The 15,941-nt window shown below is 34.6% G+C and overlaps 1 protein-coding gene across 1 annotated transcript in view; it reads left to right on the plus strand.

Moving 5' to 3' along the window:
• The window catches only part of NAV3 (neuron navigator 3), a 413,749-nt gene that overhangs the window by 318,690 nt on the left and 79,118 nt on the right, over positions 1 to 15,941 (plus strand). Inside the window, 4 exon segments of the mRNA XM_079142522.1 lie at positions 10,391 to 10,523; positions 11,286 to 11,556; positions 12,471 to 13,179; positions 15,144 to 15,632. Of these exon segments, the coding sequence (XP_078998648.1) occupies positions 10,391 to 10,523; positions 11,286 to 11,556; positions 12,471 to 13,179; positions 15,144 to 15,632 (1,602 nt within the window).

Genomic DNA, 15,941 nt, shown 5'->3' on the forward strand with positions numbered 1-15,941 from the left:
CTGCAAAGATATTTAGCAGTGGTTAAAGACTGTTTGCCCCTTTAAGAACCAGCTGGGCTGTAGTGATTCTTGGGGCCAGAATGGCATTATGTTTTTACAAAGTAATAACATGTCACACACGCTTGCATGTTTGTTTGCTTGTTGAATTTTTGAACAACCAGTTTACCAATTGTAGAAAATATCGCTTTCATGTGTTTTTTTTTTTTTTTTTTTTTTTTTTTTTTTTTTTTTTTTTTTTTTTTTTAATTCACTGAGTTGGAAGGTTTCTCAGAATATCTATGGCCAAAGTAGCGTGACGTTTCCATTCTGTTTAATAGGGATGAAGTTAATTCTTTTATCTGCTGGTAACAGAATCTGAGTCATGTGAAAAAAAAAAGGAAAAGATCATTTCATCCTGTCTTTTAAGTATATGTCTAAAAATAATCTCTGTGTGTGTATACTAAGACACACTGCAGAATAGTGCTGAGAGCAAGTTTCCCATTTACTTTTTCTGACCAGTAGTGGTAGCACCATTGCTTCCTTTTTGGGAAAAGGAAAGGGCATGTGAACATGTCTGATGATCTCATACACAAGTGTAATAGCACAAATAAAAGTATTTATTATATGCCTCAGTGTGTTATTTAAATTTTGGGGTTACGCATTTCTTTTGGTTGAAAGATATTCTTCCATAGAACTTTTTTTAACCCTTCAGAATATTGACAGATAAAAATTATGCAATGTTTTGTTGAGATGTGGACTTAATGGTGCTGTTTAATCAGTTTGCCTCCAGTGTAGTTGACTTCCTACCCAGAGGTCCTAAGACTAGTGGAAATTAAAAGGATTTCAAAAACTTCTATTAAATCTACCAGCAAGCTAGAATTGTGATCATAATGAATGACATGAAGAAAATAATTGACCAAGTTTGTTTTTTGTTGTTCTGAATTTGAAACATGCATTCTTCCTCCTTTTAAGAATGCTGGTATATGAGTGTGAAGGTGTTAGAGAAACTGTGCTCAGATATTCATTGTAAGTGTCCTTTCACATATATGTTGTAGAATTTCAGATTAGTTACTGAGTTTTTCTTGAGTAAGGGTGTGTTAAAATTACAGCAATCTTTTAAAAAGATTATGCAGTTCTATATTTATTGTGTTGTACCTGGTCCTAAGTGCAGCCAGTTAAACAAATTTCATATGTATTTTTCCAGTGTTAAATCTCACACATTGTACCCTTTGGAAATTTCCCTCTATCTTGAAGAATGAATAGAAGAGGCCATATATATTGCTTCCTAATCCTTGAGATTTCACTATCTTTATGTTAAAAGTTATGCGTAATTATTAAAATCTATGAAAGAATAAAAAGTGAACTTAAAAAAAACCTCACTATTTACTATATGTGAGAAATTGGGTGAGTTATTTGACTTCTAGGTGTCTCAGTTTCCTCATCTATCATCTGAAGATAACAGCAGTGCTAAGCCTGTTAGCTAAGCACTAGAAAATGCCCAGAATAGTATCTAGTCACTCATAAAAACTCTACATGTATTGTTTATTTGCTAGCACCTTTACCTATTAATGAAACTAAATTAATTCATATGATTTTGGAATATTTGAAAACTTTCTTTGTGCATATTATATTAAGATTCTTTGGCATTTTTTATAGACACTGGTATTTTTACTAGTTTGACTCTATACAGTAAGAATTTTAAATATTTTCTATTGCATTTTAGCAAACCTTTTGTGTATTTCATCTTTTCATTTTCTAATCATGTTTCCAACAGAAAGCAAAACATATTTTTAAAAGTCTAGTTGGTTAGTTTCTTTATGATACTTTTCATTGCTTTTATTACTTGAAAATTCTTCCTTGTCTAGAGAGCAGAAATATATATTTCCCAAGATAGACTTCCACTTTTCATTCTGAAGTCCTTTGGAATTTAATTTGAATTGTGATATAAATCTTCATTCTTATATTTTCCCATACAACAGATTTTCTCAAGAACTTTCACTGAAAAAATCTAAATCAAGTTTTTTATTTATTCTTCTGTTTCCTTGATAATATTAATATCCATTATTAAGACAGTGTTAACCATCACATGGGAAAAATGTCTTTTGGTTAGTTATGAGCAAGAGAGGTTCAGCTTGATGATGCTTTAATGTTTAAATATATCAGAATGAGCACAAGCATTAGGAAGAAAATGTAAAACTCTCTTTGTTTACAGTCAATCTGAATAAATTGCATGAAGAAACAGCAAAGGAATTGATTTTAAAATGAGAGCTTCAATACCTGTACCAGCACCAAAAAAGAAAAAGAAATTAGTATCAAATAGTGAATTTAGCAAGGATGTATCATACAAAGCCAAGATTCAGAATTCACTGATATCTCACATACTAGCAATAAAAAATTAAACCAAGAAAATTTTAAATTTGTGATTTATGACAACAACAAAAACCATGATGTATTTAGGAATTTTCAAAAATAGGCCTCCTATTCCAGGAATCATTACTGAAAGAAAATAAAGGTCAAACTACATGGAAAGATACTTCTTGATTCTGCATTGAGAAACTCCAAATTATTACAATATAAATATTTCTTAAGTGGATCTATAGATTCATTGTAATGTCAGTCAAATACCACCAGTCTTTTCATAGTTACTGAGAAGCTGATTCTAAAATTTAAATGGAAATGCAGAGGCCTGAATAGCTAAAGCAATTCTTCAAAAGAAGTAAGTACAAATCTAGTTGATGTATATTACCAAATTTCAAGATGTAATTTAAAGATACAGAGTCAAGATAGTGTAATATTTGTCAAAAAAGATGCATATATAGATCAGTGCAACAGAATAGAGAATCTTGAAATAGATTCACATCTATACAATCAATTAGTTTTTAATGGTATATGTTCCAAGATAACTAAACCCGGAACAGTCTTTTCATCAAAAGATGTTGAATTGTATATATATATATATATATATATATTTAATACATATATTAGAAAACTTTCATACAGCAATTTCAAAATCTATTGTATACCTAAATATAAAAAATACAGCTAGTATAAAATTCTGCCAGAAATTATAGGAGAAAATATCTTTGCAACCTTAGGCAAGACAATGATTTCTTTGTAGGAAAAACTACATTGCGAACCATTAACAATTCTTTCATTTTATCAAAATTATAAATTTCATTTTTCAGCCAAACTGAGAGAAAAATATCTGTATTACATGTATCTGAAAAGAATCTATATACAAAATATGCAGAAAATGACTCAATAATAAGATAATCCAATAAAAATTTGAACATACATGTCACCAGAAAGATATTTAAAGTTCTTATAAACACATAAACCATTGTTCAACATCCTTAGTTATCAGGGAAATGCAAATTAAAATCATAATGAGATACAAGTATATTGGCTAATATCACAGAGGCTGACAGTACCAAGAATAGACGAGGCTATGGAGCAACTAGAATTCTCTTTTCTTAGGTTAAGAATGTGATGACCACTTTGGAAGAGAGTTTGCAGTTTCTTCCATTCAGCCACCACATGCACTTCTAGGTATTTACCCAAGAAACATGTCCATGCAGACTGGTATGTGAATGTTCTTAATAACTTTAATCAGAGTATTTCAAAATAGGAAACAATTCGATGTCTTAATGTAAGGTATGTGGATAAACACACATACTTAGAATTTATGGAGGTGTCATGAATTATTAAGGGAAAATTTAGTCAAGTATATGTCTCTGACTTGGCAGAGATGAAGAGTTGCCCTTTTATAAAGAATATAGTCCATAATTCTTAGCGCATCTTAATGCAATTAAAAATGAAAGGATGGAAAAATATTTTGATGAGATTTGAGAACTTAAAGCTAATTATGTTAATGTTTTCAATAAAATAACTATTTTCTCTGAAGTTTTTTTCAACTTAATTAAATATGCCATAATAAACAGGATTAATTGCATCCTAGCTATGGAGAATTCTGATGTCTGTAAAACCAAAGAATAAACCAAAGTCAAGGTCATAAAACTTGAAGATTAAGAAAATAATGCTATCATCAATCAAAATTTGTTCCTTCAAGTTTGCTTAGCAAAAAACAATCTCAATTTTTTCCTTAATACTTGTTTTTATTATTGGATCCAATTTAAGATCACTGAATAGAAGCAGTGTTTTTAAAAGCAAAACTGCTTCATTCATTTAACAAACATATTTTAGTCATCTGTTCAGTAACAGACAACATGTTTTATGTTAGGACTCTAGAGATAAAGCACAGTTCCTTATTTTGAGTAATTTGTACTATAACCAAGAAGATAGAAAATGCACAAGAAAACGAATGATTATAACAGGTGACAATGCTACTGATTAGCATAGTTGGTCTTCTGGTCACTGCTGTAATATTCCTATCATGAAGAAATTTGTCAACTCTTCAAAGAGGTTATATTGGCTCTGCTTGCCATTTTACCCTCACTTCTATTATAACACCAGTTTATGTTATAATCATTCCTTGAAAGCTTTTTCCTCCCCAGTAAACATTGAGTTCTTCAAGTAGAGGAGCTTATCACTTACAAATAGATTTTAAGAAATGAGGATCAAGTGTAGAAAGTGAGAATGGGGAACAAAACAGGGGTGTATTACCCACCAAGCTGAATAATATTGAAGATTAGAGACCCTGAGAATAGTGCTGAGTGAGAAGAAATACAAAAGTAATGTAGTAAGGCAGAAGGATTGGCAGGTAATGTCAATTAATGGAAAGGGAGAAGAATTTTTAAAAGAAATGATGTAAATTAAATAGAGTACATTCGAGATGTTGACAGCTCATCCTTGAAAACCTGTCCAAATAAGGCAGGGAATGCTAACTTTGTATTCAGGAGAGCATTCTGGTTTAGAGATGTGAATTTGGGTGTTATAATCATGAAGGTGATGGTGAAATTGTGAAAGGTGGGCAATTTCCAAGGAAGAATTTCTAAAATGTCTTCAGAAGATTAAGTTCAGAATATTGAGAAATTCAAAGAAATCCCCCCAAAAGAGGAAATAAGTAAAGGACTCAGAAGACTTAGGTGAAGCTAAAAGCCTATACGTGCTTGTCATTTATGTATTTCAAGAAAGGATAGCATAATGCTAACCAAGCTTTAGTTTCAGAATTCTCATGTTCAGATGCCATCCCTAACATCATGAGATCTTAACCTGTGACTTAACTGACCTGAGCCTCCTTATCCTGAGTTTTAAAATGAAGGTAATGATAATACCCGTGTTACAGAGTTCTGGGGGGGGGACTATATAATAAAAAGGACTTTAAAGAGGAGTTTGACACATAGCAATCACTCAATTCATGGATGTTATTGACATTTTCAAAAGTAATTTCAGAACAGTTTTAGTGAGAAAATCTTGGAATCAAGAGGAAGAAGAGAAAAATTAAAGCTATGCCTTTGGAAGAGAATTACTTTCATGTAAGAAAATTTCCGAGGAGTCCTGAGAAATTATCTGGAGTTAAATAACTTGAATCTATAAGCATTTCTTCATTATAATTAATTAACTTTCTTGTTATATTCTAAAATGTATGCTGCGGTTTGAGTATCATTTGACTGCATCTCCCAAAGTTTCATGGGCTGAACTCAGTCCTCACTGTGATGGTGTTGAGGTGGTGGGACCTTTAAAAGGCACAGCCTAGTAAAGTGCTTCGGTGAATGAGATCAATGTAGTTCTCATGGGGTTCCACCTACTCCCGTGATAGCAAGTTGTTATACAAAGAGTAAGTCTGGCCCCTGAATCTCTCTTGCTTCCTTTGATCTCTTCCTCTTGCACTCACTCGCCCAATAATGCCATCTGCCATGTTGTGATGTAGCCAGAAGCCCTCACCAGTGCTAGACTGATGCCAGTGCCTTCTTCTTTATTAAAATACCCAGCCTCAGGAATTTTGTTACAGAAACAGAAAGGGACTATGACAGTATGAATCAATAAAACATACATTTTAATTAACACAAAATCAAGATTGATTTGGAAGACTATTAAGGAGCAAAGAGAACGATTAATAGAGTATTGATTAAACCCTCACTGAGGCTATCTTTTAGTTTCAACATCTTTGGATCCTACATCATTTGGTAAGGAATGAGTAGAGTTAAAAGAAAAAAAAAATAAGACTGGAAACAAAAAGTAGAACACAGTAGTTTTAGAGTGCTGAAAGTGTGGAAGATATTGCCAAAAAGTGAGATTTTGAAATTTGAGATCTTAGAGGGAAAGCAGTTTGAGGAGCTGGAAGAAGCTACGATAGTATGAAGTGGTACATGGAAGTGGTTCATTTGCATTCCACAAAACAATGAGATGGAAAAGTCAGAACTACATGATGAAGTAATCATACTAGCTGTGGAACTTTATAAAGGTCAAACACAAGACCTAACCCCATGAATCCATTAGTTTTATTCCATTACAACAAACTAAATTTGAAATTTGTTCTATTATGTTTGTGAGATAATTATGTTGTAGTTTTCTATTGAGTGAAATATTTTGACTTCATTTGGACTCATTCATGTATGTAATTTTAACCACAAAGGCACATTGTATTCATTTGAGACATTAAATGATTTTAAAATAATACAGAAGTAAATGCTATGATTACATCAGTAGTTGTTACATTTAACTTTATATTCATTGACATAAAATTTACATTGCTAAAAAGCTATTAGTAGAAATATTGATGTCTAGCTTTCTACCAGAGAAATAGTCACTAAAAATGCTCATTAGAAATTTTACATTTCTGTTTAACTTCACTCTTTGAATATAGAATATAGTATGGTAGATGTTTCTTAAAAACTCAATGAGAGATTACCTTAGTAACTGCCTTTCTCTTAATCTCAACAAAATTTAAGACTTTTATGCAACACTAAAGTGTTATGCATTTCCCTAACCAGTAGCAATTCAAAGAAAAAAAATAACACATAATTCTGAGTTCAGAAAACATGCTGCTTAATGTCCACTTAATCCCATTTTGATAGATTTATAAAACAATATGCACAATCCAGTCCAAGAGGTACATATTTGTATCATGGCAGTGTAAGAAGAGCTACCTAATTCTTCCTGAGAGCAGAGAGTAAGCATCTTCCTAGAAGACAAGCCCCTGAACTGAGGCATACAGGTAAATGTGTTGAGAGTCAGCAGGAACAGCTCCATCCAGTAGAGGTGATGGGAAGCACCACAGTCCCAAGTCCAAGTGCAGAATTTAAGCTAAGGAAGCAGACTGGAACCACATGGAAAGCTCTAAACAAGGACTTGTCTCCCTTCCTTCCTTTCCTTCCTTTCCTTTCTTTCCTTCTTTTCATTCTTTCAATAGTCTTAATCTTTAGAGAAGATTGGGGTTTTTAGTAAGCTTGAGCAGTAAGTTAAGAGATTTTCTGTGTACCCCTTACCCCCATACATCAGGGCTCCCAATAACAACATCCTCCACCAGAGTGATATGTTTGTTACAATCAATAAACCTTCATGGACATGTCCTTAATACCCAAACTACAAAGTTTACTTTAGAGTTTGCTCTTGTTACTGTATGCTCTATGAATTTGTGTAAATGTGTATGGGTGTGTATCTGCCATTTTGGTATCACACAGAATAGTCTCATTACCTTACAAATCCTTCATGTTTCATTTGTTTATCACTCCTTCCCAATCTCTGCCAGTCACTGGTTCTTCTACTATTTCCGTAGTTTGCCTTTTCTGGAATATTATATGGTTGGAAGCATACAATATGTAGCTTTTTCAGATTGGCTTACTTCACTTAGTAACATGCATATAAGTTTCCTCTGTGTCCTTTTTGTATTCAGATACATGATTCCTTTTTCATACTGAAAAATATTCCATTGTCCATTTATCTAGTGAAGGACTTCTAGTTGCTTACAAGTTTTGCAATTGTGAATAACTACTATAAATGTCTGTGTTCAGGTTTTGTGTGGACATGAATTTTTATCTCATTTGAAATACCAAGAAGTGCAGTTGCCTGATCATACAATATAAATTTATTTACTTTTATAAGAAACTATCAAAATGTCTTTTTTCTTCCTGCCAACAATGATTAAAGGTTTTAGTTCTCATCCTCACCGGCATTTGGCCATCATGTTCTGAATTTTGGCTATCCTAGCAGGTGTGTAGGTAACTATTATTTTAATTTGCAATTCCTGATGACATGGTCTTAAGCATCTCTTCATGTACTTATTTGTCATCTGTGTGTCATTTTAACTGAGGTTTCTGTTAAGTTTTTGGCCCATTTTAATCAACTTCATATTGTTGAGTTTTTGAGATTCTTTGTCTTTTGAGTAGCAGTACTTTACTAAATATATATTTTGTAAATATTTTCTTCTAGTCTATGGCTTATCTTCTCATTATCTTGATAAGTGTCTTGTTAATAAGTCTGAGTTTTATTTTAGACTAGTAGTTATCAAAGTACATAGTTATGTTGTTATAATTGATATGCACATATTCCTGTGAGAAGGTATTATGTGAATTACTTACATAAAAATATGAAAAAATGATATAATAAAGAAGAAACGAATGATAATTTAGGACTTATGATTGTATTGATTGGGGTTCTTAATTGCAAACTACAGAATTTGCTTTGGAATTATGTAATGTTAGAAGGTTCTTTGGATTTGGCAGCTGTTTGGAGAACTGAGCTTTTTGCAGGTTCTTAGAAAACTATACACCTAGACTCTACTACCAGTGGGTAGCAGACTTAGTATACTTAGAAAAAGAGGCCAGATATCTGCCAGTGTTGATAGGGAAGAATTGAATGACTCTTCTAGCTGATAGAGAAGACTCAAACAATTTTGCTACCTTGCTCACTAGAGATTTTTTTCCTTTGTGATTCTGTGGGCACAAATGGTGGATAGAACCTATGCTGCATGCCTTAGCTGTCTTTCAGGGAGTCTGGGAATGTTACTTCCTTTATATTCTACTTTGTAATCGTATGGCCCTTAATGTAAGAAATTATCAAAATAAGATATACAGAAGGTGGTCTACAGATTCAAGCAGCCACAGTGATACAAAATGCACTTTGCTGACATTGAAAAATAATTGTTATTGATAACGATCTGATTTATAAGTATATTAGTAATCATGATATGTTATAAAATCTCAAGAAAAATACATATCCAAGGAGGGCTCCTCATTACTGATATCTCTATATATTCAATTTTTCTTGATAATTAGCTTTTTGGTCAATATCGTGTGAACTGAATACATCACCATTATTTTTCACTTATCATGCAGCTCAAAGTACATTCAACACTCCTTTGGAGATTGCTCTTGCTTTCCTTATGAGTACACACTTCAGTGTTTGGACTGTGTGCAGGAGATTTTAAGCCACCTCTGTTTCACAAGACTATCTTTTGCCTATATATTATATCTGAATCTATTGTGCAAAAATTCAGTTATATAAATGATAATATTTCACAGATAAATGATAATATTTCACAATTGATTGAAAGCCAGTCAGTATACGAGAGACTGTGTTCTACCCCCTGGCAGAGCAGAGTTCCCATTCTCTCTCAGGTGACTCTGCTCATCCTACATTATTTCTGCACCATCTAACACATTGATTAAGTGAAGGAGTCTGTTAGCCTGCACATGAATATTAATATATCCCAGATTATTCTTCTTTAGATAAAAAAAAATAGGATCAGAATTTGAGATATTTCTCTTATACCTCAAGTGGATTTTATTATGCACCCTGTAAAGCAAATGTATTTTATTTTAGAATCTAAGGCTTGAGAAAGGAAAGATTTTTTGAGTGTAGCAGGGTAATGTCATGGCCAGGTGTGAATTTTTGATCACTGTCCCAGATTTAGCAGGTGAAATTGTACTGGAAAAGACCAAAAGCAGGGAAGGTGAAATAGAAGAATATTATATATTATTTAGAATTCTGATCAATGACAGAAGGAATGATATGATTGAATCTCAATATTTAAGAGTTGGTGAATGATTAGAAAGAGTTACTAGGGTAGGAAAAAGAATGAAAAAATTACTTTCTGGCTTATGACTAAAGCACAGGATTTTTTATTTTTAGAACAAAGGTTGAATCATGCTTTTTAATTCCTGGTTGCTTTTTCAGGGAACAAACAAAAAAAATTGGTCAAATGTTATTCTTTCCTGATATAATGCAATACTTGTCTCAGTGTTTTCATTCATTCCACAAATGCTCCCCTGGAACTTGGATCTACTATAGACATTGGTTCTTTCTAAATTTCAGATAAGATTTTTCACAGATAGGCACTCAATTTCCATGATTTTCCCAAAGTGGAAAATGAATAATATTTTATTGTATGATTTTTAAAATAATAAAGGGATTGCCTTCCTAATGCCTGATCAGCATGTTATGAAAATGTAGGTGACTTGCACTGTGCATCCTGGGTTGGGCTCATTGCTGCTGCATGTCTTGCCTTTAGCTGGGATGACAGCAGTTCGGTGAGCAGTGGTCTGAGTGACACCCTCGATAACATCAGCACGGATGACCTGAACACCACATCCTCAGTCAGCTCTTATTCCAACATCACTGTCCCTTCCAGGAAGAGCACTCAGGTAGGAGTCACCCTCTTTCTTTTACCACTGCTTCTACCAGTTTCTTCCCCCAAATTATTTTCTTAATACAAAGATTAAGTTGTAGCACAACCTCTTACCATGAAATAATTGCATCGACTGAATAAGAAAGTGCTCAGAAGGATTCATTTTGCTTCCCTGATCCCCACAGTGTCTTAGTCTTTGCTAGAGCTACAGCGCTTAGAATTTGCAACAAAGTGCACCTTAGCCTATTTTGATCATCAAAAGCAGCTTACGTATATGTACTTCCTATTTTTCTCATTTAACCCAGAAAGACCTATATTGTCATGTATTTCCTATTAGTATTGATATATTTGTTCAAAACAGCCTGCCTTTGGATATTGCTTGATTAATTTTATTTTGATTCCTCAAATGAATTACTAGTTCTCATGTAAATGGCAAGTCAAGAATGGACATTAAATAATTAAGTTTTATCTTGTCTTACCTTTCCTTGTTACATTTGATGTAGAACATTCCTTCCTTTCTGGAGTGTTTAATTAGATTTTTCTGCACATATTTATCCTGACATTCTCTAATATGTGCAAGTGAGAATTTTGTGGCTAAAATTAATGAAACTTAAATGAAGACATAGATAAAAATAGAATTGTCTCAGGAATCCTTTTGAAGAAGTATAAATCAGTGCTGCTTTTTTTAAACCAGTTATCTGAGAGAGCATTCCAGTGCTTAATTCACTTTATAGATTTTTCTGCATAGATTTTTTTTCTGAAATATATTTCTTCATAGCTGAAGACGGATTCAGAGAAACGTTCTGCAGCTGATGATAACTGGGACAGTCCCGAAGAGCTGAAAAAAATAGAAGAGGATTTTGACAGTCATGGCGATGGAGGTAGCAAGTGGAAGAGTGGCACCTCAGGACTTCCTGAGGACCCTGAGAAGTCTGGGCAGAAAGCTTCCCTGTCCGTTTCTCAAACGGGTTCCTGGAGGAGAGGCACATCTGCCCAGGGAGGGGCTCCCGCCAGACAAAAAGCTGGGACAAGTGCACTCAAGACTCCTGGTAGGCCTGGTACTTGGCAGCTGTTTTGCAAAAGTGCTTTAATTTATTGTTTTCATTCAGTTTTATTTTATTTAATAATAACTCTCTTTTAAAATCAGATTCTTTTCCATATACTTACACCATGTTTTAACTAAATTTCACACGCTTTTATTATCTAAGGCCACAAGAATATAACCATCTAGGCATGCTTTAGAGATCTCCCTCACAATTTGGGGTTATGGAGTGTTTTAGTATGCTGTGATCACTTTTGGTCATGGAGAAATAAAATAAAACGGAGAACCTTCCTCTGTTCTAACTTCTTTAGGAGTTTACAATGTTTATGTTAGGTAAGTCACTGAGCTTTATCACAAAATCTGAGGGACAAAAGCAGTCACACTAGTTTAATGGGTTAGGATGCTAATTTTTAAGATGCTGTTTGTGAATTAGATCTTTCAAAAGAAAAGAGTAAAAGGATTCTGGAAAAAAATGCACTTTTTTTTTTTTGTTTTGAAGACTCTCTGCCTCTTAACTATTTTATAAACAGTACCACCTGAAGTATGGATATTACAAGACATCCAAATAATCATTCCACATATATTCAAATGAATTCTCTGTCTAATACTTTGCTTGATAGGGTTAAGTGTTATCCTTTTAAAGCATGAGTGTTGCAAGATTTGAGATATTAACAAATAGCATAATTACTTGTTTTCATCTTATCTCCTCCATGTCTGATTGAATTTCCTCTGATAGCCAAATTTTTTTATATGTACACATTCAGTCCTCTTAATACGTTGGATTGCATGCCCAGATCTAAAACAATAAACATTTAGGAGTTGAAGTAATATAAAGAGACATTCACATTTTACACATTGCTTAAGGAAGAGGCATGACATCAAAATATGCAGACACATATTTTTGTATTTCTTATTAATTAGGGAAAACCGATGATGCCAAAGCTTCTGAGAAAGGGAAAACTCCCCTGAAAGGATCCTCCCTACAACGGTCTCCTTCAGATGCAGGGAAAAGCAGTGGAGATGAGGGGAAAAAGCCCCCCTCAGGCATTGGAAGATCCACTGCCACCAGTTCGTTTGGATTTAAGAAACCAAGTGGAGTAGGGTCCTCTACTATGATCACTAGCAGTGGAGCAACTATAACAAGTGGCTCAGCAACACTGGGCAAAATCCCCAAATCTGCTGCCATTGGTGGGAAGTCAAATGCAGGGAGGAAAACCAGTTTGGATGGTTCACAGAATCAAGATGATGTTGTGCTGCATGTGAGCTCAAAGACGACCCTACAGTACCGCAGCTTGCCCCGCCCTTCAAAGTCCAGCACCAGTGGCATTCCCGGAAGAGGTGGCCACAGGTCTAGTACCAGCAGTATTGATTCCAACGTCAGCAGCAAGTCAGCTGGTGCCACCACCTCAAAACTAAGAGAACCGACTAAGATCGGGTCGGGGCGCTCAAGTCCTGTCACTGTCAATCAAACAGACAAGGAGAAAGAAAAAGTAGCAGTCTCAGATTCAGAGAGTGTTTCTTTGTCAGGTTCCCCTAAATCCAGCCCCACCTCTGCCAGTGCCTGTGGTACTCAAGGGCTCAGGCAACCAGGATCCAAGTATCCAGATATTGCTTCACCTACATTTCGAAGGTAAGGATATATAAAATGATGCATGAAAAATATAGGGTATGTATGTCATACACATATACTATATACAAACATATCATATATATTCATATATATTCCAAGTATACATTTTCTTAGATGCATATATCTTATAATCTGGTAAAATACAAGGAGTTCTAAGAATCTGGCCATATACATAGGTAGCAAAAAAGTGGTACTTATTTTGAGAAATGGTCAAACTTGCAGTTGCATTATCTTTGTGGTATTAGCAATACAAACAGCTATATGAGAGAATTAAAATCAGATGGCAATACTCAGGGATAGTGATTAAATGAAGTAAAAGTTTATAAAATTTTAGTAGATTTTCATCCCTCCTTTCCATAATTAAAAGCCAAAGCAGTCAGTCTTTATGACTATTGGCATTGACTTCCAGTGTTTTGCAATCTGACTTGGTTCTTAATGAGTTGATGGTCATAAACATAGGTGATGCTGTGTTCTTGTAATAGATCACATAGGACATATTTATACAGTACCATATCTTGACATACTAAAGAAAATCAAGGTATGATATGATTGACAGGTTTTGAAAACATTTGGAATCGTGAGAGAGAATAACCACTAGAGCAGGCTGTTTTCTAGCTTTTTATCAACTTTCTTTGACAGGACTATGGTAAGCACATGATTGGTTTCTGTAACAGAATGATCTTTGGTGTCAAATATGTGAAGTTCTGCTCAGAAATATAACTGTTTCTAAATATCCTAAGTGGCAGGGAAATAAATATAGTTTAAAACTTGGGACAAATAGCTACACCTGTCTGGATCTGTTTTCTCATCTGTGAAATGATAAGAATATGACTTATAGTTCATTACCTCAATACTTTGAGTGTTTGCTTTTATCCTGCTAACTAAACCAAGACCTTTGGTATCTTGGAAATAATGGGTCTTAAAACATTTACTTTTACATTCAAGCAATCTTTGATAAATTTATTTTAAATTCTAAGAGTTTCAGTCCTCAATATAAATATTAATCCTGAAGAACTGGCATTTTGAAAGGTTGATTCTCATTGGAAAGAATAAATTATAGCTTGTAGCAAGAGTAAATATTTCCATGGCTTAAGGAAAAGCAAATAGTGCCCTCCTGTGGTCCATTACCTATGAAACAATTTCTCATATTCGTCATAAAATATTTCACTGTAGGAAATATGGATTTCATTGCAACTTAATCCGTAACCATTATGCCATTACTTCATATCACTTTATTTCCACATTTACATAAATTTGATTATATCATCTGCTTCATTACAAAACTAAAATGTTTTCTAAAGTAAACTCCAATATTTAACTTAGCACCAACTGGTTCATGTCTTTTATAAATATGCATTTGAAGGGCACTGGCAACTGACATGAAACCCTTTGGCCTTTCCAAGGGGAAATGTGGATAAACTTACATGTTGCCAACAATGTCCAATGTTGTTTCTGACCAACTATTCTCTGACAGTCACTCAGGCCACCAGATATTCAATGCAACTTCCTAGACCTTGCCTTAAGCATTCCTTTTAGATATTGAATAAACTTTTAAAAAGAAAAGAAAAAAAAATCCATCTAAGTGTTCTATATCGAATGCGTAGAAGTTGTTTCATTATAATGGTTCTGTAAATAGGTAAGCTCAAGAATGATAAAAATATTTGCATGAAAGAGTCTTATGATCACTTAAATTGTGAAACCCCGGGACTTTCATGCTTGGTCTTTGTTTTGCCTGCTTCCCCCTGGCCCCGGGTAGCAGCCCAGAGCCAACTTAACCCTTACCATGATGATATAAGAGATTTTCAGCACTCGATTAACAAAACAACCAAGCCTATAAAGTTCTTTAACACAGAGACAAGATGTGCTTGGTAGTTTAGTACACCATAGCACACTTGGCTCTGTGCACTGTAATCCTAAATATTAAAATGTGGAACAACTGAAGTTGTTATTTGTTTTTCTTTTAGGTTGTTTGGTGCCAAGGCAGGTGGCAAATCTGCCTCTGCACCTAATACCGAGGGGGTGAAATCCTCCTCAGTAATGCCCAGCCCTAGTACCACATTAGCGCGACAAGGCAGTCTGGAATCACCGTCGTCTGGTACGGGCAGCATGGGCAGTGCTGGAGGGCTAAGTGGCAGCAGCAGCCCACTCTTCAATAAACCCTCAGACTTAACTACAGATGTTATAAGCTTAAGTCACTCCTTGGCCTCCAGTCCAGCATCGGTTCACTCTTTCACATCAGGTGGTCTGGTGTGGGCTGCCAATATGAGCAGTTCCTCTGCTGGCAGCAAGGACACTCCGAGTTACCAGTCCATGACTAGCCTCCATACGAGCTCTGAGTCCATTGACCTGCCCCTCAGCCATCATGGCTCCCTGTCTGGACTGACCACAGGCACTCACGAGGTTCAGAGCCTGCTCATGAGAACGGGTAGTGTGAGATCTACTCTCTCAGAAAGGTGAGCTTTCCTGAAAGCATTGAAGTCCTCACCCCTTTCTCCCCGCACTGTGCCTAACTGCCCATATGAGTGACATTTGTGCAAAGCAACACGAGATTGAAAGACAAAAGATTGATGAGACTCAGCCTTTTCTTTTATTACCAAATTTGCAAAGAAATAACACCATTTAGGGTAGGGTGGCTAGATAATTAAGTTTCTCAATATGAATGCATACATTTATAGCTAACAGACAATTTGAACCACATTTAAAGCATGTATTTTATATGTTGAATGATGTCTTCTCAAGACATTTTAATGATTTGGCTTGAG

This window comes from Sciurus vulgaris, assembly GCF_902686455.1.
Source record: "Sciurus vulgaris genome assembly, chromosome: 5".
In the NCBI taxonomy this organism is placed as follows: Eukaryota; Metazoa; Chordata; class Mammalia; order Rodentia; family Sciuridae; genus Sciurus; species Sciurus vulgaris.